Source organism: Halichoeres trimaculatus, unplaced genomic scaffold (genome assembly GCF_033239565.1).
Source record: "Halichoeres trimaculatus isolate MK-OKI-2021-1 unplaced genomic scaffold, fHalTri1.1 fHalTri1_scaffold_6, whole genome shotgun sequence".
Lineage (NCBI taxonomy): Eukaryota > Metazoa > Chordata > Actinopteri > Labriformes > Labridae > Halichoeres > Halichoeres trimaculatus.
Window position 1 is genome coordinate 4,245,544 of NW_027437184.1, and position 21,793 is coordinate 4,267,336.

At 40.2% G+C, this 21,793-nt stretch overlaps 2 protein-coding genes across 4 annotated transcripts in view; one reads left to right on the forward strand and one right to left on the reverse strand.

Annotated features, from left to right (window-relative positions):
* Positions 1-21,793, forward strand: part of capn5b (calpain 5b) — a 72,091-nt gene that overhangs the window by 32,653 nt on the left and 17,645 nt on the right. For all 3 annotated transcript variants that reach the window (XM_074672833.1, XM_074672834.1, XM_074672835.1), the window contains 3 exons: positions 2,079-2,210; positions 16,284-16,492; positions 16,659-16,851. In XM_074672833.1, the coding sequence (XP_074528934.1) occupies positions 2,079-2,210; positions 16,284-16,492; positions 16,659-16,851 (534 nt within the window). The remainder of the gene's footprint in view (positions 1-2,078; positions 2,211-16,283; positions 16,493-16,658; positions 16,852-21,793) is intronic.
* Positions 12,561-13,070, reverse strand: ompb (olfactory marker protein b). The gene has a single exon (XM_074672836.1). It carries the CDS (start codon positions 13,068-13,070, stop codon positions 12,561-12,563), a length of 510 nt encoding a protein of 169 aa, XP_074528937.1.

Consider the following 21,793-nt stretch of genomic DNA (forward strand, 5'->3'; position numbering starts at 1 on the left):
TAATAAAACTTTTTTTAATCAAACAATTCTAATCTTCAATATACATCCTTGCAATGCTGTGTTCATGTCCAGCATGGAAAATTGCCTTCTCTTCCACTCGCTCACAGTCATGAGGATGCGTTTAGGTACCTAAACATGGTACCTTTTGATTTTACGTGGATCTTTACCTGGTACTTTTGACAGAATTCAGTCGGTACCTATAAAAGAACCTCATTTGATATCCATTCCTACAGGTAACATTCTTTAAAGGCTATATTTCATGTTGAGTAGAAAAACCTTATTGCTCTGTTAGAACTGGTTTAGGTTTTGAGATTAGAAAATGGGTAAAAAGGGTGAGGAGAAGTTCATATTTCAGCTGTGAAAAAACAAATACATGTGCACTTATATGCATACACCCTAACATGTATTATTACCAGGGATGGGCACTGAATTAGGTACTTTTATAAATACCAACCAAATTCTGTCAGTAGTACTGCGTACCATTTCACAAATTAATGTAAACTCATCCTTGTGACTGTGAGGAAGTGGAAGAGTGTGATTTTTCATGCTGGACATGAACACAGCATTACAACTTCATACAAAAGAAATAAAAATATCAAATTTAAAAAACTTTTAGATTTTATTGTTAAATAGATTATTTTTTATTCCCATATTAACGCACAAAAGTACTGAAAATTGGTACCGTTAAGTACTTATACCTGTTGCCAGGTACCGAGCATCGGTACCATATAGTTTCATATGTGAAAGGTACCCATTCCTAATTATCACATTGAATAATATTTTATGACACATCCATGCACACGCTCACTCAGACATACACATACACTTACATATTGATAAATGTTTGCTTTCAACAGTTAATATACCTAAATGGATAGTCCTAAGATAGAAAATATAGTTACATGTGTTTGTATTACAATAAGAGGACTCAGGTTTTCCAATTAACTTTATAGAACAATGTACCCATAACAATGAAAGGTAAATGGTGGTTTTATATAGGTGTATATATATATATGTCTGTGTTTTATTTGTGGGCAGAGCGAGTTTAGCACCATGGGACTCGGTAACGTTGTGAGGTCTCTGCAGTCTCTGCTGAATGCATCACTTCGAGCTGTCAGGGCTGTGATTAATTCAACAACAGAAAATGAACATCTTTTGCGCAGCTGTCTGTTTTGTGTTTTTTTCTTAAATTGAATTTCTAAATATGAAAGTCTGCAGCTTTTCTGAGTGCATGGTAGAAATTATGTGTTAATGACCACACAGATACGTAGCCAATCAAATCGTTACTTAATTTCTTCTTTATGTTTTTACTTCTTGCAGCAGCATGAATATTCTGTGCACAGCGTTCGTATACGAAGCACAGGATGAATAATATGAATAATATAGTTTATTTTATATTCAGTGCTCATTTTTTTAGGTATGGCTCTTTCACTTTTTTGGCACATCTCTTCTCTGCGGCGTGTTCGCACTGAAGTGAGGCCATTGTGTGCGCAGACAAAAGACTAAAGGACAGAGTGTCTCTCTGTAAATGGGCACTGTCAGCCTGCAGTCTGTAGTATTCATGCCACACATTATCACAGGAGCCGCAGGAAGTCCAACAAGTGTGTGTCTGCCTGTGTTTTTGTGTGTGTATATAGATGAGGTTTGGTGTGTGTGTATGTGTGTGTGTGTGTGTGAGCCCGGCTCATTGGGCCCCATGTTGTTAGCTGTAATAGAGGTCTGTCTGTACACAGTGTGGCAGAAAATGGACCTCAGCACAGCAGCGAGATGAAGTGTGATTGTGTAAATGCATGCAGCCCTCCCACACTGTGGAGAAGATGGTGAATATGATCCGTGGGTGCATTAGGACAGATGGTCTCATTCTGATTCAGGAATCTGCATTAACACATTTGTCCTCCTCTTTATGTTGAACCATGAAGTGTTCACGCACGCTGTGGCTGTGAAGCACGTTTCACATGCTTCTGTCAACCTTCAGTACTTTAATATCCACTTTTCTGCTGTTGGAGAAAGTTTCAGCTTGACAAAATCTTCACTTTTGATCCATGAAGTGTCTCTGTTCATCTCTTTGTCCCCTGTAGGAGCTGTGTGAAGACCCTCACCTGTTTGTAGATGGCATCAGTGCACACGATCTGCACCAGGGACAGCTGGGTAACTGCTGGTTTGTGGCGGCGTGCTCCAGCTTGGCCTCCAGAGAGTCTCTGTGGCAAAAAGTAAGCGTGTTTGTTCATGTTTGTTTGTCTGTTGTTGCTTTTCTTCTTCTTCTTTCTTCCTTTGTCTCTGTTCGAAAACACCACAATGACATCAAAAACACTCAAAAACCAGCGAAGATATGAAGCAGCTCTGGATGCCAGTGTAGCCAGTGTAGAGCTGGGGGATGTATCAAATATACTCAGTGTATCGCAGGTTGTTACGTGAGTTGTATAAAATGACTATATGGTTACCATCGAGTACAAATAGTCATGTTAATGTTTTCAGACATAGGGACGTAAATCTCTTCGGTGATTCACTCGTTTCACTCTCTGCTGCTGCGCATGCGTGTTGTTGTGTTAGGAGAGGAGGGAAAAAAGTTGCTTACACGTCTCATCAGTTGTGTGTTGTGAGTTCTTGTTTTCTAAAGTTTAGTTGCTTATTCGGGTTGGCTTTGCGGCCTTTATGATCCTGTCCGACTCTCTCCCAGCTCTCCACAATGAAAAATGAACACGTTCTTGAGTTTCACTTTCATTTCTCTGCGCACTCTGCCCTTCCCTGCTTGCTGTTCAGCTGTGCACTGCTCGATGCATGAGAACAAAGAGGAGCTTCGTTTGGTGTTTATAGCTGAATACCAAAATATTGTAAACAAATAAGGTTTTGTGGTCGGGCTGGGATCTGATTCTATTCCGATTTTTGGGGTGCTGATTCAATTTAAAATGTGATTCTTCATTATTTACCATTTCTGTGATTTTTAGTTTTCTTTCCTCATAAAATGCACATCACATGAGTCAGAGAGACACATTTCACCCTCTGCTGGAGAGAAGTGGTAACTTTTTTCCAATCCAGTTTATAAACAAAGACTGAAATAAAGAATTTAAATGTGAAAAAAAACTATTTTTGACAAAGAATCATGATTTTGATATTGTCAAAAGAAAAAATCCCAATAATGATTTTTGATTTTTTTTCTCCCACCTTTATTTTGTGACAAAATCACAAGTGTAATAACAGTTCAAAAACAGAACTCCGAGCTGCAAAGTAAACAGAGGGAGGAGGTGACTCCAAGAAAACACAACCAGACCCCAGGCTAACAGATGATTGTCATTGGAGTCCTTCAAGCATGACCAACAATATCCAGGTTGCTGATTTATAGAAATGAACATATTATGTCATCTCCAACTTTAGTTCATGATAATTTCAAAGTTTGATATAATATAATATAATATAATTAGAAAATTGGGGTACCGAATTAGGTACTTTTAGAGGTACTGACCCAATTCTGTCAAATGTACCGTGTACCGATTCACATAAAACCAAAAGGTACCATGTTTAGGTACCTAAATGCATCCTTGTGACTTTATAGGAATGGAAGAGTAGGCAATTTTCGATGTTGAGCATGAACACAGCATTGGAAGGTAATATATAGAAGAATAAATATGTTAAATTGAGAAATTTTTGTATTACATTTTTCAAAAAATTGATATTTTTTTTACCACATAAATTAAAAAAAGTAACTAAAATTGGTACCTTTGAGTACCAATACCGTTTGCAAAGGAACCGGGCATTTAAACCATATCGTTACAAATGTAAAAGGTACCCTTCCCTAAAGAAAACATAATAAAGTGTAATGTAATGTAATGTAATATAAAATAATATAATTTAATGTAAAACAATTATATAATATAAAATATGATATTCTAAAAATAATATTAAATTTTATTATATAAAATATAATACAAAATAATATTAAAATTTATTATATAAAATATAATAAAAAATGATATAACATAACAATATAATCTAAAGTAGTATAATATAATATAATAAAATGTAATATGATATAATGTAATGTAATATTATATAGTATAATATAATACAATATAATGTTATATAATTTAATGCAATAAAATATAATATAATAAAATTTATGTGACTACATAAAGTTTGGTTTGAAATAAAAGGTTAGCTTAACCTTGTTGTGATTCCCTCCTTTTTTGCATGAAAATTTTGGTTGAGTTTTTATACTAATGTCTGTTTTGCATCAAAGTGTTGGATTTAACATTTGTAAAATGATTTAGAAGAGAAGTCACAATATCGAGGTATATGTCGTTCATCGTGATATAGCTGTAAAATATAGAGATATTTGCTCTTGGTTATATTTTGCAGCTTTAACCCTATGTGTATAAGACTCTGTTCAAAATATTTAAATTTAAATGATGTGATATACATACAAACATTAATACATGTTTTTGGGTGTTTAAATAAATTCACGAGTCTCATTTTGTAAAATTTGTGACTCTTTCCAACTCCATCGAGCAGCCAGTAAACTTAACTTTCCTGAAACTTGGAAACAGGGATTAACAGCTTGCTTGGCTCAGTCCAGATTTAAGAGACACATCGTCTGTGCCCAGATCTCACAGGTCCAAACAGATACACAGTCTCTCATTATGAATCAGTTTCATTTCCAAACTCTTCTCACTAACTGCAGCTTGGTTTGCTGGGAAAACAACAAAGTCAGAAGATTTCTACCTGACTCAAACCCTCCTTATCATGTGGAGTGTATTCAGCTCCAGAGTTGAGGTGTCGGGATTATTCCGGCGTGTTCTTTGGCGTCCGTATGAACAGAGGAAACAAAGTGATTACTGAGCTTTAATGCGATTTGAAACAAGATGCCTCGGCCGTCGTAAAGAGACTCTGGGTTGTGGCAGTCTGCTCAGAGAGTGTGTACATACAGTTTGGATATGCTTCCCCTCTGTTTACTCTCTGTGTCTGTTTCATCTTACAGTACAAACACAAAGTCATCACCAAACAATGCACCCGGCCAACAGCGTGTTTACTGCTTTAAATCCCTTTTACCCTCCTTTTCTTGGTCTCACTGTTTCATTCTGAGATTTTCCTTTGGTCGCTGAAAGTAACTGTTGTAGAAGTTAACTCTCAAAGTCCATTCAGTGGTTTTAAGACCCAGTGGAAACATATTGTACGAGACTGAGATTAAAGAATATATTCAACATGTTCTCAGTCTGCTTGCTTTCGACTCGCTGTCCTCTGAATCTGGAGACAAGAGCAGACAGGAAGTTGTTAAAATTCATGCAATAAACCCCGTCTGTTCTCCAGATCGTCCTCTTTCTGCGTTTGAAAAGAGACATTTGGATATTAGGTATCAGCTGCACTTTAGAGAGCTGTTTCCTCCTCCAGCTGCAGAGTGATTTGACATTTAGAAGACATTTTGGGGAGAGTGAAACAAATAAATGGATACCACACCCATACCTAATGTTATTGTTCCTCTCCAGTCACATTTCAGAGGGAGGAAGAACAACGTGCAATGCTGTTAAGGTTTTAGCTTAAAAGGTTTTTACAAGCAAATATGATGTAAATCACATCTTCCATTTTTCATATGATAAACTTCTGTAATAAAAAGTTTGTTGTTGTAGATATGCAGTAATGTTTTTGAAAATCATATTTATTCTAAATCCTGATGTCCTCGTCTGGATGTTTGATTTTAGAGAAGTGTAAAGATGTTTCAGTGCCTTCATATTAGCTATCAAACTGGACGATATGGTGGTGCAGTTTTTATTTCTTTTGCTTCAAAGCAAAAGGTTCCTGGATGCTTTTGCATGTTCGCTCTGTGCATGCATGGGTTTTATCTGGCTTTGCTGGTTTCAACAATCTACAGGTGTACATATCAGGTTGATGAATTGCTCGTAAGCGTGTGTGAGTGATTGTCTGTCTCTACATCTTTGCTCGAGATCAGGATCAGGATGTTTCAGGTGGTTTCAGAGGTGTAAAAAACACGGATGTAGAGTTCCTGGTTCCTCCTTTTGGTGTCTTAAGATGTGTAGTGAAGCCTGAAGTTAGTGGTCGCCATGTGCCGACTCTTTTTAATTTTGTTTTTCACTGACAACTTTTGACTTCAGTGCAACAAAAATGCATAAGTTCAATTTTTTTTTCCTCTATGTTTTTTGTTGGAAACAAAGAAAGAAGTTATAGAGACAAACTGTTCTCTAGTGTTTACACCCGGCCTCAAGTGGACACTAAGGAGAGACAAAAACTGATTCCCGTTAAGAATCGATAAGAAATGGCTCAATCCATTCACATCATCATCCTTTATGCCAAATGATATCCTTATTGATTCTTTACCTTAAGCCAGAGCTGCTGAACCATTCGCCGTCTGTTGGCCCCAGCTATCCTAATCCAAGTTTCCACCAAGCAGTCCGGTTCGGTTCAGTAAGATTTGGCACGGTCTGGTACAGTTAAGCCTGATCCTGTATGTTTCCACAGCAATTTTTGCCCTCTCGTGGTGGGTAAACCGGATGCCAAAAGCCACAGCTGTGAAATAATAGCTTGACGCTGTAGCAGTGTAACACAGTTTATCCCGCTATTAAATCAAATGAAGAAGAAAAACGCGACACAGTAAACAAAGAGCATAGATGGAAGACCCCACCTTCTGAGAGTGGATTGGTTCAGTCTGGCACCCAAATGAAAGGGTCCCAAAAAGTGGGACAGCCTGCCTCAGTTATATGGGATATGTCCCGGGATGAGTCAGTGGAAACGCCACAAAACTGAACCGGTCTGCTTGGTGGAAACGCGGCTACAGCTTAGCAGCTAGATAAAGTTTCCAAAGAAAACTCTGATTCAGGATCAAAAAGAATCGATAAAGGCATTGGTATTAATAAAATCTTATCTAGTGGACACTCAAGGAACTGCGCTTTTTTCTCCTTTCCTGACTATATCAACGCCAAAAGTCGTGACTTGAAAGGGATCAAAGTTAAAGTTAACAGTGTATTTTTTTTTATTTTTTCCGAGGGTCTTCAAGTGAGAACTTTTGGATTACATCTTTAAAAGTCTGCATGTTGAAAAGCAACACAAAATGTCCAATCCAACTCTACTCCACAAGCAAAACACCTTCACTTTAAATGGACAGACAACTAAGAGGCTCTGGTGGTGAATTTTGAAACCCACAGGCATATTTAGACTCTGCGTGTTCATTACCTAACTTTTTATTTAACACATGGAAATTAAAAGCAGCATTAAGCCCTTTCTCTGTGTTCGTTTTACTAGAAAAACTTCTTTTCTTTTTATTGACATTTTACATAAATAAACCACCTGTACTATTCGGTGCAGTTTCATCAATACAAGATCGTTACAGCAACCCAGTTACACACAGAGGTAGGGATTACAGAAACTTCAGATAGATTATAAACAGAGTAAACATCAGATTTAGCGTGACTGTGCTCAATTAGCAAATAAACAAACGCAAAGGAAAAAGAAATGAAATGTGTGTTACTTTTTCCAGAGGTAGAACAGAACAGAATAGAATAGAACCGAAAATACTTTATTTATCCCTGAGGGGATATTCAGGAGGAGTCACAGCAGCAATCAAAGAAAACAAAAGTTAGAAAGTGTATAGAAAGTGCAAAAAGCTCCATAAGAAAATAGATGCTGACAGCTTGTCCATCATTGTCCAGTCAGCCAGTCTCCACCTCCACAGGGTCCAGGACTGAGCTTCTTCAGCAGTCTGTTCAGTCTCTGTCTCCTGGATCCTGTCTGCTCACAGCAGGTGAAGCTCTTCCAATGTGGCGTTGGTGTCTGGTGTTAGCTCTGTTAGCCATGTCTGTGAATAGCATGATGCTACTCTGCCTTCTGGTATTCCCTCTGTTGCTGTGTTAGCACAGCTAGCTTGTCCATCTTATTGGAGACAGATCTTACGTTCCCAATAACGATGGATGGAAGGACAGGTCCATGTCGTCACTTCTTAGCTCACACCTGAGAACCAGCACGTCGTCCTCACCTCCTTCTCCTTACCTTGTGGGAAACATCTGGCCTTGCACCAGTTAGCATTGACATGCTACAGGCTGCTAACAGCTGATATCACATGTAAACAATGCAGCCATGGTTACATGTAGGATCTCCAAACAAACACAGGAGAAAAAATAGTAAAAATATCACTGAAGACAAAACTAGTTTGGTGTCCATGACCAACAAATGAACCATACAAAGTAATGATTCACTCCAAATACAAAGATGATGAAAAAGAGACGAAAAAAATCACAATTTTTATTGTACAATTTCTATCATACATTTTGTGCAAAAAAACTTCTCTTAATGAAAAAGTTGTGGAGGAATCCCTGTGTTTGGATGAATCATCTAATTGTCATGTGGGTCAGATCTGGTCCCTAGAGTCCTGTTAGTTTGTTTATTTGGACCAGAATCCAGGTCTAGAGCCAGTAAAGTGAGACCTCTATCTGAGGGCTGTTTGTTGGATCTGAATTATAGTGAAAGCCGGATTTTTAAAGCGGTCTTTGTGCAGAGATTCATCTGATCCCAGCCTCCATTTGGCCACTGGCTTCACTCCCCGTTAGAGCAAAACAAGCCGTGGTCCCAGTCTCCCAGGAGCAGACTCTGTTCCCCAGTGAAACCTCCGCGCTGCGACAAAACATTGTTGTTTTGTGTCGCTTTTGTTCATGTTAATTACCTGCAACACGTGGCCAGACTTTAGAGAGCCTTCATTAAGCTGCAGCGCTGCGCTAACTTCCTGTAATTAGTGGGCTCAGCCTGTTAAATGTTAGACGTCGCTGGTAGGATGACCGACGAACCACGGAGCCGCCTCTGTTGTTCCTCTGTTTGTCAAAGGGTGACAGGCCAGCCTGAGCGAAAGGACACATACCAATGAGGACACTCCGTGATAATTTTTATTTATGCATTCACGGCTGCAGGCGAGATCGATTTAATTGAGACTCCTGAGAACGTGCAGCTCGCCGCTTTTTATCAGGGAAAATGGAGGCACAGCCCGTTCAGGTGGCGTGGAGCTGCTTCCCCGAGCCTAATACCTCCTGACATCTCAGTTATTTTCTTTTCTCTCACACCTCATCTGACACGCGTCGTCTCATTCACAGTCACAGTCACTGTGTCACCCCCCCCCCTCCTCCTGCTGCAGCGTGGAGCCTGCAGGACGAGGCTGGGAGATGAAATCCACATGCCTCCCCTCGCTCTTGTTTGTCAGGGTCACCATGCAAGACGGAGACGGATGAGGCAGCAGGAACCTGTTTCCCCTGACACTCAGGACTCATAGACACGCATTGACACACACATACACACAAGTACACACTGTCTCTATCCATTATCTCATGAGGGACTCATTTGTACTAAACCCATCAGGACGGCTGTTTGTCTCAGAGGAGAAGAGGGAGAATAACACAGGAGGAGAACAAAGCGGGACCAGGCATTGGTTTAAAAAATGACCATGCATCGTTCTTTGAAATATTGCTTTTATTTGCACTGAGCAGAGATAATGCACAACGTAACAATATGCAAAGATATAAGTAGAAAAAGTATTTTGAATGAGTATTCTTCCAAAAATTCAAGGAAAAGTTGTCCAGAGATGTGAAATCATCTGTTTCTTTCCTTTTTTATTTTCTTTTTTCTTTTTTATTTATTTTTTATTTTTTTTGACAATTCATACAATACAAATATACGATAATCTCCTGTTTTATATCCCTGTCTCAAAACTTTCTAAACCACAACAAAACTTAATCAGTAGAAAAGTAATATAGATTGGGAAGAGTACAAAAAGAATGACCCCTCTGATAAATACATGAAAATATATGAATGAATGAATGCTTCATTTCAAACATGTGAACATAATAAAAAAGAAAATAAAAAGAAAATCAACAGGGAAAAGAACAAATTGGAAAAAACACAAAAATAAATAATAGAGAAAAAAATACCCCAAAAAAACAGGGAAAAAAAAACCAACAGTAACAACAAAAAGAACCCCCAAAAGAATTGATTGATCTATTTTTTTCATCACAAACTTCCTAAACATAAATCATATCATCTCTGTTGATACTATAATATAAATAGACAAGTAATATTTAAATAAACATCCATACATACACACACGTTAGATTCCTTGTTCTCTAAATCTTTTGAAAATCATTTGTTTATATTTGTTTTTAAACTGCTTTGACACCGTTTCAGCTCCACGCTCTATTGTTTGTTCTGCAAAATTTTTTCATTGTAGTTCCACATTTTTGAATCTTAAAATCTAATTGCTTCCTTAGATCACACCTTCCCTCTCTTTCATGAAACATTTCCTGTAGAGTCATTAGTAATAGATTGCTCTTGGCCCTGTACAAGACGTGTGCTGTTTGATATTCTACCATGTTGTACAATTTTATTATTTTACACTTAATGAATAATGGATTGGTGTGTTCAAAATAAATGGCGTTAGAAATGATTGTAATGATTTACTAAAAAGAATAGAAAAGTAGCGAGGAAAAAAAGGGAAGAAGCTACTGTGTGTTCCCTTATCGACCAGACATTACTGTATCCACATTCCAAATTCTGGTGTCAGAAAATATGACTAAATATTAGGGCTGAACAATTTATCGTTTTCAGATCGAAATCGCAATTTTAGACAATGCAATTTTGAGATCGCCAAAGCAGCAATTTTTTTCTCCTGACTGACTCAGGATCTGTTGTGTCAAGTATCATACACATTCCGTTTTACAAATTTGTAGACAATCTATGTGTTAAAAGTGCTGGTAAGCAGGTCAACAACACAAAGCCTCTGTTTAGAAGTAGAAGTTGAGGAAAACAGATTATTTATCATCACTATTGATAATTAAAAAATCGTGAATTCCAATATCTGCCAGTAAAATTAGATCTTTTCCTAAAATCGTTCAGCCCTACATGTGAATATCCCAAAGTCTGATTTGAAGAAAATCGTGAATCAAATTGAAATCACAATATCTGCCAGAAAAATCACAATTCAATCTTTTCTTAAAATCGTTTAGCCCTACTAAATATGATATTAAGTAAGGATTAAACAACGAGGAAGCATGCGTTTGACCGTTCTAAGGCATGACATGGAGTGGGAACACCACAACGCGCAGTGGAGTGCCTTAGAACGGTCAAACGCACGCACGCAAGTTTTTTAATCCGCTTATACCATGGTCCCACAAACTGTAAACTTTAAAAGAAATAATGAATAATTGCTGTAAACTTGCTATTTGTGCTCAAATATAGGAACTATTTTTTTGTTAGTCAACCAAAAAAGTTTTTTTGTCTGAGCAATCGTTGTCAAGATAAAAGCAAAATTTAACCGAACATTTCCGTTGATTGTGCAATTATTAAAAGACACTGGCGCGTTTTCCTTGCTGGATTTTTTCTGTGGCAGGGATGCTGCCGAGTCATTTGCTGAGCCCGTAGACAGAATTTCGCTCCAATTCTTCCTGTCATTTAGAGACGGGGCCCAGTTGGAGCGCAGGCTGCTCTCGCATGCGTTGAAATGTGTGTGATGAGTTGCTATGGTAACGCGCACAGAGGAGTGATACAATGGTGACTTAACTTGCCGAACGAACTGTCAACTGGCGTGCATTAGACCAATCTAAGGCACGCCAGTTGACATTGGAATTCTAACTGACCGTGGTATAACTCACATTAAATTTACCCAAAACCCCATAAAACCCCTTCATTGGAATTCTCGTCTTTGGGTTTTAATGAATTGGTCCATCTTGACAAGGGATGGGTACCGAATTAGCTACTTTTAAAGGTACCAACCAAATTCTGTCAAAAGTACCAGGTACCAATTCACATAAAATCAAAGGTACCATGTTTAGGTATCTAAATGCATCCTTGTGACTGTGAGGCAGTGGAAGAGTAGGAGATTTTCCATGCTGGACATGAACACAGCATTGCAAGGTTATATATTAAAGAGTAAATATGTTAACCTACCTATGATTTAATTTTTTTCAGCATACAAAAGACACAAATCCATCAATATCATTCACTGGGGGTGTACTTAAGGCTAGCAGGATAAGATCCTAAAATAATTTTTTAAAAAAACGCTGCCTTAAAAGACCTTTTTGCCACTTGCAATGGGATAATCTACCTTCTTTCTATCATACATTTTGTGCAGAAAAACTTTTCTTAATGGAAAAAACTGTGGAGGAATCATCATGTTTGGATGAATCATCTAATTGCCCTTGGGTTCAGATCTGGCCCCTGGAGTCCTGTTGTTTTGTAGTTTAATTTGGACCAGAATCCAGGTCAAGAACCAGTAAAGTGAGACCTCAATCATAATTGAAAAAAATATACAATTTATCATTAAACAAATTGATATTTTTTTTACCACATAAACACAAAAAAGTACCAAAAATCGACCGGTTGAGTACCGGTTCCAACTGCCAGGAATCGTTTTAAATGTGAAATGTTCCCATCCCTAATCTTGACCATATGTTGGTAAATTTAACTTCTTGTGGTCTAAGTAGAAATCGTCTGTTTCTATCTATCAAGAAAAGCTTTGACTACGAAGTGAAGTTACTTTCCAAACTAAACGCTTTCAAAAAGGGTTCATCTCTTTAGTCCCAGTCTCAGCTGTCCACTGTGAAGGTGATGGAGCAGTCCACAGTCTCAGGGCTGCAGCCTTCTGCAAAAGCAAACAAGAAGTACATCACCTTCCTCACCTTGGCCAGCTCCGCAATCCTCTCCCCAAACTCGTGTGCGTCCGCCTCGTAGCACTGCACCGCTGCGTTGTTTGTGTTGTTTGTGATGTTTGTGTTGTTTCCGTCGGTGGACCCCCTCCAGAAAACCCCCGCAGGCTCCAGCAGCTGACGCGTCATCAGGTTGGTGAGGTCGGGCGTCCAGAGCTGCGAGGTGGCCGTGATGGTGAGGCGTCCAGGCTGAGCCAGCTGCACCGTCCAGTGCGAGAAGCGCAGGGACTGTTTGGAGAAGTCCAGCCTGAAGACCGCCTCGTTGGGCTGCAGGAGACGCTCGCCGTCCTGCCTCTTCTGACCACGCTGCTGCAGGGATTGAACTCGCAGACGCATCACCTCTGTCAGCTGGTCATCGGGTCTGAAGGGAAGCTCCAGCTCCTCAGACATGCTTGGAGTGCACGCTGCTGCAGGCTGACAGGTGGATTAGAGCGAAGCGTCTTCTGTCCTCCTCCTCCTTCAAACCTGTAGCTCTCACTCTGTGCTCCTTCCTGCGAGGTGTTTGAGCAGGAGGACAGGAGAGCAGAGGTGCTAGGCAACAGGGTCTGATGACATTTACAACCACAGAGCAGGGTCTCCCCTCAGGGACGACCTCGCTGTTTGTCTCACATGTGTTTGTCTCCTGTGCTTGGTTACTGATCCCTTCATCTTAAAAGCTGCAGTTTGCAAATTCAAAGCAATTTGCAGAAGCAGAAATGTGAACATAGGGCTTGAAACTCGTGGCTCCTTCTCTGCTCATGCTCTGTGACAGGAAAACCCCCTTTTCTCCCCTTGGTGTGGTTTCGAACGGGAAGCAGGGGGAGCCAAAGTCTGCTTGTGTTTCTGGTCAGTCGTCAGGTCACTTACCTCCCAGAGTTCAGCTGCTGCATAGCGACACTTGGCCCAGATGAAAGCTGAGATAGATGAAGCCTCTGCGCTCCCACTGTCCACGCTGCAGAGTCAGAGCAGCAGCAGCAGCGGCGGTGGCGGCGGGGTGGAGTGCAGGAGAGATTGCCTCCCAGAGGATTACAAAATGACTCTGAGGTTTCTGTGGTGCAGTGCTTTGTTTTCTCCTCTCCCCCTCCTCCTCATTTTGGAGGAGCTGTTGCTGCGTGGTCCTCCGGAGAGGCCAGATTCTCCCCATCAGCACAGTGTCACCCCCTGCAGAGAGCTTTGACAGGAACTGCTGTTCAGTTAGCGCACCTTGACATCTCCAAGGACGCCCTGCTGCAGCGCTGTCAGTAAATCCACATGCTGTGTCGCTCGCTGCACCATTTGCAGTTTTTATTGCATGCAGTATTCACGCCACAGGTGAGTCTTCACAGGTCACCTCGTGGTTGGGTGTTCTGTTACAACACCGAGTCACAGTGGGAAAGCTGCGCCTCGTACATTTTAAACAGCAATCACAACCTCACCGTGCAGGAAGTGATGAAGCTGCTGTTCATCGCTCTGACACTGGAACAGGAAGCTGATGAGCTTCAGCTGAAGACAGGAAAGTCTCAGCTCAGGGGACTTTTCTGGTTCAGGAGTCAGAAGTGTCAGGCTGTCGGTCAAACGTGATTTTGTTACCTGGCTATAAGTAGCACGACTTTCAGAGTCAGGGCTGAAGAATACTGACTCTTGACCTAATGATTTCTTTTGGGCATCCTTGGAGAAGTTACCTAAACCAAAACCTAAACCTCTGAGGTCTGCTTGAATAGATCAAATCTGCGAGGGTTAAAGTGATCATTGTTGCTAGGCTCCGCACTGTTGGTTGTAGCTGTATCTTTGTATTTGGAGTGCGTCGTTACTCTGTATGGCTCATTTGTTGGTCGTGGACACCAAACATTTTGTGTCTTCAGTGATATTTTTACTATTTTTTCTCCTGTGTTTGTCTGGAGATCCTACATGTAATCATGGCTGCATTGTTTACATGTGAAATCAGCTGTTAGCAGCCTGTAGCATGTCAATGCTAACCAGTGCAAGGCCTGATGTTTCCCACAAGGTGAGGAGAAGGAAGTGAGGACAACGTGCTGGTTCTCAGGTGAGGAGCTAAGAAGTGAAGACATGGACCTGTCCTTCCATCCATCGTTATTGGGAACGTAAGATCTATCTCCAATAAGATGGACGAGCTAACTGTGCTAACCCAGCAACAGAGGGAATACCAGAGGGCAGAGTAGCATCATGCTATTCACAGACATGGCTAACAGAGCTAACACCAGACACCAACGCCACATTGGAAGAGCTTCACCTGCTGTGAGCAGACAGGATCCAGGAGACAGAGACTGAACAGACTGCTGAAGAAGCTCAGTCCTGGACCCTGTGGAGGTGGAGGCTGGCTGACTGGAGAATGGTGGACAAGCTGTCAGCATCTATTTTCTTATGGATCTTTTTTCACTTTCTATACACTTTCTTACTTTGGTTTTCTTGATCACTGCTGTGACTCCTCCTAAATTTCCCCTCGAGGATAAAAAAAGTATTTTCTATTCTATTCTATTCCACACTATAACTTGATTGCCCCACTTTTGGTTATCGCCTCAACACCATCTGAGTTGGTTCACCCAAACAGAAAGTAGGGGTGGCAGAAAAATCAATTCACATAAATATCTTGATTTTTTTTGTTATTTTTAAAAAGCAATTTTTTTAATTTAAATCCTTCATTTCAGTTTTTGAGTGATGTGATTATTATTTTTTTTTTTTTTAGAAATTATGGCTCCTGATATAGTCCGCAGACATTGTCACCATATTACTATTATTTACTTATTTATTTATTTATTATTATTATTATTATTATCATTGTTCTTGTTGTTGTTCTTGTTGTTGTTATTTATTTATTTATTTATTTTATTTATTTATATTTTTTTCCTCGTAAGAATCTCATCTTTATGTGGTTGTGGATGTTGCCATGAGTTTTGAAATTAAACTTTATGTTTGCCAAACTATAAAAAATTCCTTTGTAAGTTATGACTAAGATTTATTTACTGGGATCTGTAAATATAAATGAGCTGAGCAAAGCTGAAAAAATGTTAAAAAGAAAAGACTTGAGTTTTCCTCCTGCTTTTGTTGAACAGACCTGAAAGCCTGTTAAATCCATGGACCAGAGGCAGATACCTCCATAAAAACAAAAACACATTTTGAAATGACACAACATCTCAGGAAATAACTCACAAATCTGAAAAAAGACGCTTTAGTTACATTAAAAACATGTTACATCACAGAAAACAGATCCACAAACATGATGAGTGTCCAGTTTATCCATCTCTGATCCTGTGTTTTCATGTTTCACGCTAACATTTTGTCTGGGCACTTTAGTAACTACTGCTCACAAAATGGAGGCTGGTTATAGCAGCTGAAACACACACACACACACACACACACACACACACACACACACTGCAGCAGCCACACAGTTATTACCTCTCACCCATGTCCCATTACAGCTGGATTTATGACTGAGAGAGCCGAGATGATAAATCCGTCCCCAGTCCCAAATGTATGGGCTGACATGAGGGAGCGCCGTCTCCGTCTGGCGGTCCACTCCACCTTGACTTTATTTACGCTCTGTGAACCAGCGTCTGTTCGTTTGGCTTACCTGCCATCTTCCCTTCTTCCTCCATCCTCCTCTTCCTCTTCTTCCTCCTCCAGGTCATCCCCGACTGGAAGGAGCAGGAGTGGGACACAGAGAAGCCAGAATCTTATGCTGGGATTTTCCACTTCCGCTTCTGGCGCTTCGGTGAGTGGGTGGACGTGGTGATTGATGACCGGCTACCGACGGTGGACAACCAGCTGGTGTACTGCCACTCCAACGACAGCAACGAGTTCTGGAGCGCCCTGGTGGAAAAGGCCTATGCCAAGTTTGTATCAGTGCCATCAGATGTAGAGATACAGAAATGCAAACTTTAGAAACACTTTATTTTACTTTAAGTTTTGCCTACATATGTTAAAACATTTGTCATTGTGTAGGATCTTGCAGTGTGGCTCTATCTTGACAAAATCAGTAAAACTCCTCCCCCTCTGCAGGGTTTACGGCTGCTACGAGGCTTTGGACGGGGGAAACACAGCGGATGCTCTGGTGGATTTCACGGGTGGCGTTTCAGAGCCCGTGGACCTGCTGGAAGGTCAGATGGCGACAGACGAGGCGGCCCGAAACCAGCTGTTTGAAAGAGTCCTCAAAGTCCACAACAGAGACGGTCTCATCAGCTGCTCCATCAGGGTGAGCTGCAGTTTCCCTGATTTCTCTGGGAACACGCTTTTAGATCAGCTGACAGCCAGAGAGTCATTTTAAAATCTGTGTTTTTTACATTATGTATGAAGAGACAGCTCAAAATAATGGAGAGCAGTGTGGAGTTGCTGTCTTCATCGTGTGTTCAGGTCTTCAGTAAAACTTCAAGTAGAAAATCCTGAATCAGAGTTTTCTTGGGAAACTGTTTTCTAACTGCTAAGCTAAGATATCTGCAGCAGACCAGTCGACATAAAGTCCGGCAGCTCTGGCACAGTGTAAGGAATCAAATAGAAGAGTTGTCTTCTTGCATCTTCCTGTGTTGGGGCTGAAGCCGGTGAAGGTGAAGTTTTTAAAGTTTGTTTTTTTGCAGGTCTTCAACCTGCGGCTCTAGAGCCTCATGCGGCCCTTTGACTCCTGTGCAGTGGCTCCTTGTAGCTTTAAAAAATATTATTTAAATAGAGAATTTTTATTTTTCTTACAGAGGGTGTTGATGATTAGAGACATTGTTGCTAAAAAAAAACATGCTTTAACATTTTGTTAAACTAAATATGCATCACATCTTGCAAAAAAAAAACTTTCATTCTTTTTTTAGATTTTTTAAATTTTATTTTTTACTTTTTTAAATTTTTGGAATTTCATTTTTTTTTAATTTTCAAAATCTAGAAAAAGGTGAAATTCCAGATTTTTTCAATATTTTTGTCAATATTTTATTATTATTATTATTATTTCAGAAATTTCCATTTTTTGGGGATGACTGCTATATTTGGCAAATTATTTGAATTCTATTTTTTCTCAATTACAAAAGTTTGAATTTTTTCTTCTTTTGCAAATTTATGACGTTTTGGCAAATTCTTGAAATTTCAAAATTTTGGGAATTTTTGCAATTTTTTTATTCAGATGTTTTAAATTTTTTATTTTTTGAAAAACTTTGCAAACTTAAAATTCTAATTTTTGAACATTTTTAAAATTATTGAAAGTTCATAAATTTTGCAAACTTTGAAATAACAATACTGTAAAAAAAATTCAATTTTTTAAAAATATTTTGCAGATTTTTAAAAAATAAAAAACCAATATTTATCATGCACAATTTTTAAAATACAAAAAAAAACTTATTTAGATACTTTACTACTTTGTTTAGAATTTTAAACACTTTTCAGTCTTTTGTGAGGATAAAGCAGATTTTGTGGCTCTGTCTGGAATGACTTTAATCCAGATGAGCTGGTTACAGACTCCTTGTCCTGAAAGTTAAATGTTATTTGGTTGTTCAGAGCTGCCTCTACCTGTAGCTCACTCCATTCAGCAGGAAACAGAAGTTTAACCTTAAACAAATGACAAGAATTGACTGTGATGATGTCCCGAGTAATGTTTTAATATTCCGGTGAACCACAGAAGTCCTTTGGTCACTTTCACACTGTTTTCATATCTGCTCTGTGAGAAGTGTCTCACCCACCTCAGCTGACCTCTTGTGCTGCAGAGCCTCTTTAATAATCATCCTATTTTCTGCTATAACTTTAAAATCCAGGGATGAAAAGCCTCCGTCTGTCTGCTGCAGACTCTCACTGCCTGTGCTGCAAAGACAGTAGACATCTATGGAGCCAAATCTCTGTTAAAAAAAACCTGCCAGACATTCGAAAGCTCTTCAGTGTGGTGCAGGGGTTTGTGTTCTCACATGAGGTTCACACAAATAAAAAGTGTGCAGCTCTCGTTTTCGTTTTGATGTTGACATCGACACCTTTTCTCCACAGCACGGCCTGGCTGTGCTGAGACAGGACTCCTCTAACGCCAGAATAATGTTATCACCAAGCGAAAAAAGGGTTCAAGGAGGAGGCACTGAACCCTCTGAGTGTCATGTGGCTGACATTTCCAAGAACTCAGGGCACTTTGATGGGGAGATAAAAAGTGAGTGCTTTGAAACAGACCCCTAATGAACGTCGTGTGTCCCTGGAACCTGCAGTAAAAGATGTGGGCTGATCTTACGGGACTGAGACGACGATGGGAAAGATTGGTCATAAATTAAAGGGGATACAGAAATGATGTCCACAGCTCTTTCTGGTTCAAACTCGAGGTAGAGTCTGGGAACCTGTCAACACTGTGCAGACTGAAGTCATACCTGTCAGATTGGGGCCAGTTTCACTAAGATCAGTATCTGGGTCCATCACCTGTTGAGGGCTGAGCCTCTGCTGATATGTTCCAGCCCTTATCCCAATAACAGATTAAGGTTTATCTGGACCAAGTGTTCCTGTTCGTAGCATTGGGCTGGGGTCGGAGATCTACAACCAGATCTTTGTCTTCACTCATGTCTGGAGATTATCCTCAGCTGATTGGTTTGGCTTCTTTCACCTGTGTTATTTTCCTGTAGACAACCCAAGCTCACTGACAATCAGTGTAGACCTTTGCAGCTGTCGTGTATTAACTCTCAGCTTTAAAGAAAATATGCCCATTAGAGGAGTTAAACGACCAACCCCAATTGTCACTCTTACCCTTTCCCCTTCGTCTTACCCACTCCCTGTGTCTCTCTATTTTAAGGGCCAAGTGGAAGGGGTAAAAAACATCTTTAAGAAACAAGACGCCTCTCAATCCCCGCTATGTCATCTCCCCCAGATGCTCACTGGTTCTCGTAGGCAGAGCAACTGTTTTTCACTTCCAAACCAAACACATTTTTACAAACTGATGATAAACCAGTGTCAAGACTAGAAAAAACTGAAATCTTAAGTGTTTTTGTCTTGTTTTCAGTAGAAAGTGTCATTTAAGACTTAAACCAGGCCAAATTCACCTGGCTAGTCCAGAAAAATGTCTTGTTTCACGTTATTTCAAGACAAAATGAGGCCTGAATTGCTTGGAACAAGTAAAAAAAAAAATCTGCCAATAGAAGAAGGGAAAAGTTACTTGTGTCAAGACATTATTCTAGTTTAAGTAAATTTTCTGGTAATTTTTTCTTGTTTCATTGGTAGATTTTATTTTACTTGTTTCAAGCAATTCAGACCTCTTTTTTGCCCAAAACAACTTGAAACATTTTTCTTGACTAGTCATGTGAATTTGGCCTGTTTTAAAGGATAAGTTTGGTTTATACAGCTTTTACATTGTTTATAGAATGAGGTAGAACAAAATACTCACCCAGAAGGCTTTCCTGATCCAAGCAGTGCTTCGGGAGATATTTAGATCCGAAATCGTGCAGTGGACGTTCGTATAATGGGATCCATCGGGGCATAGACGGCGCCGCTCCTAAAACGGCATTAATCGTCCAAAAACTCGTGTTTTTCACCAATATTCCATCATGGTCCGCTCCGAGTTAGTCTTCTGCTGCAGTCTGTGTCACTCCAGACAGCGCTGTGTGGCTGTAATGACCTCTGAACTGACGAAGATTTTGTTTACGCATGCGCAGTACTCTCTGGAGAGCTGACTCCTTTCTTTGAGGGGCAAGCGTAAACAAAGTCTTCGTCAGCCTGAAGTTTCCTGGACGCTTTTCTGCCTCCAGCTTGTGCCCTGCAGACATTCAGCTCCTTTGCACGCCATCCAGTGTTTCCTCAAACATTTCCTGCATCTAAACAGCAGATCATCACTGAGGCTAGCCCCAAGAACCGTTTCTGCTGCATATTAAAGTTTCAGGTTATTGTCAGAGCGTTTTACATAAAGCCCACTGAATAATGCTTTTAAGGATCTGCACAGCTTCTTTTCTCTATAAAAAAAAGGAAGAATGATGTTTTTACTTTAATTTCTCTGCTTGATCTCACGGTTTTCTCTCGAGCCACGTATTCCCTGATGTCTTTCAGCAGCAACAACTAATTTATAATCCCTTTTTGTGATTCAGCGTTGGTAGCAGTCCAGTTTTAAATCAAACTGCTCTAAATGCATGAGTTTCCAAACTAAAGGTCAATTTATTTTTACCTATAAGACTAGTTGGAGCTTAGAAAAGTAGACAATACCACATAAAAAAGTGTGTTCACCACTTTAATATTCAGTTTTCTATTACTTTAGCTTGTATTTCTGACTCCTAGATTATTATGCTGCAGGCATGAATACCACAAATTTCCCCTGGGAGGCTCCAGGCTGTTTGGCTGTTAATCTCATTTCAGTTCCACATTTCTTCGACAGAATACAGAAAAACAAGGAGGAGAATTAACAAAGGAGGAGGCTTAGTTATTATCTTGGTGGTCTTTATGTCCAGGAGAAAAAAACACCACCTGAAGCTATCACACACCTCTCAGTGATGACGTTTGCATGCATGCCATACTCCATTAAAGGTTCTGGTTAAGGCAATATTTCAAAAATTGATCCGCAGAGAGCTGAGCGACCAGAATATTCCCAGTTTACATTTTAATCAGCATAATTCTGAATAAACAATAGCAGTAGTTGTAGTAGGCGTCATGACAATGGGCTCTAATTTCGTAGACTAGGCGCAAGAGCAGGGGCACCTGCCCTGCGCCGGCCTTCGCTGCGCGGACAGGGTGTGACTGGCGCACTTTGCAAATTTCCTGCAGTGCCAAGAGAGGCGCAGTCAAGGCGCAGAGGAGCGCAGAGCTGCGCGTCCACGCGTCCCTCCGCGCAAAGAGAGGGAGGAGAAAAGCCGTGAGTGGGTTTAACACAGCCGAGCGCTGTTTTCACCAATCGAAAGAGCGCCTCCCCTCGCCTTTAAATGTGCTGCGGCCGAGGCGCAGCGTCTGATTGGTCTGACTGATCCCCAGCACCACGAAAACAGTGTCTGGAAAGACCTGATAGCGGAGACTGTCAGAGTCGCTGTCCCTGCAGCAGGAGAACGGACGGCGGGGCACATCGGAGGACACGAAGTGCGTCACAGTGTGGACCAGCTCCCGGGACAGATGTAATCTGTTCCTTTGTCATTAATAGGAGAACAAAATGAAGAGACAGTTACACAGCTGGCTTATTTATTCAGAATACTTTTGATCCACCTGCACTCCTGGTTTGTCATCACCAA

What these genes read in the sequence shown, in the direction of transcription:
- ompb (XM_074672836.1), bottom strand. Translation starts at nt 13,070, where the DNA reads ATGTCTGAGGAGCTGGAGCTTCCCTTCAGACCCGATGACCAGCTGACA.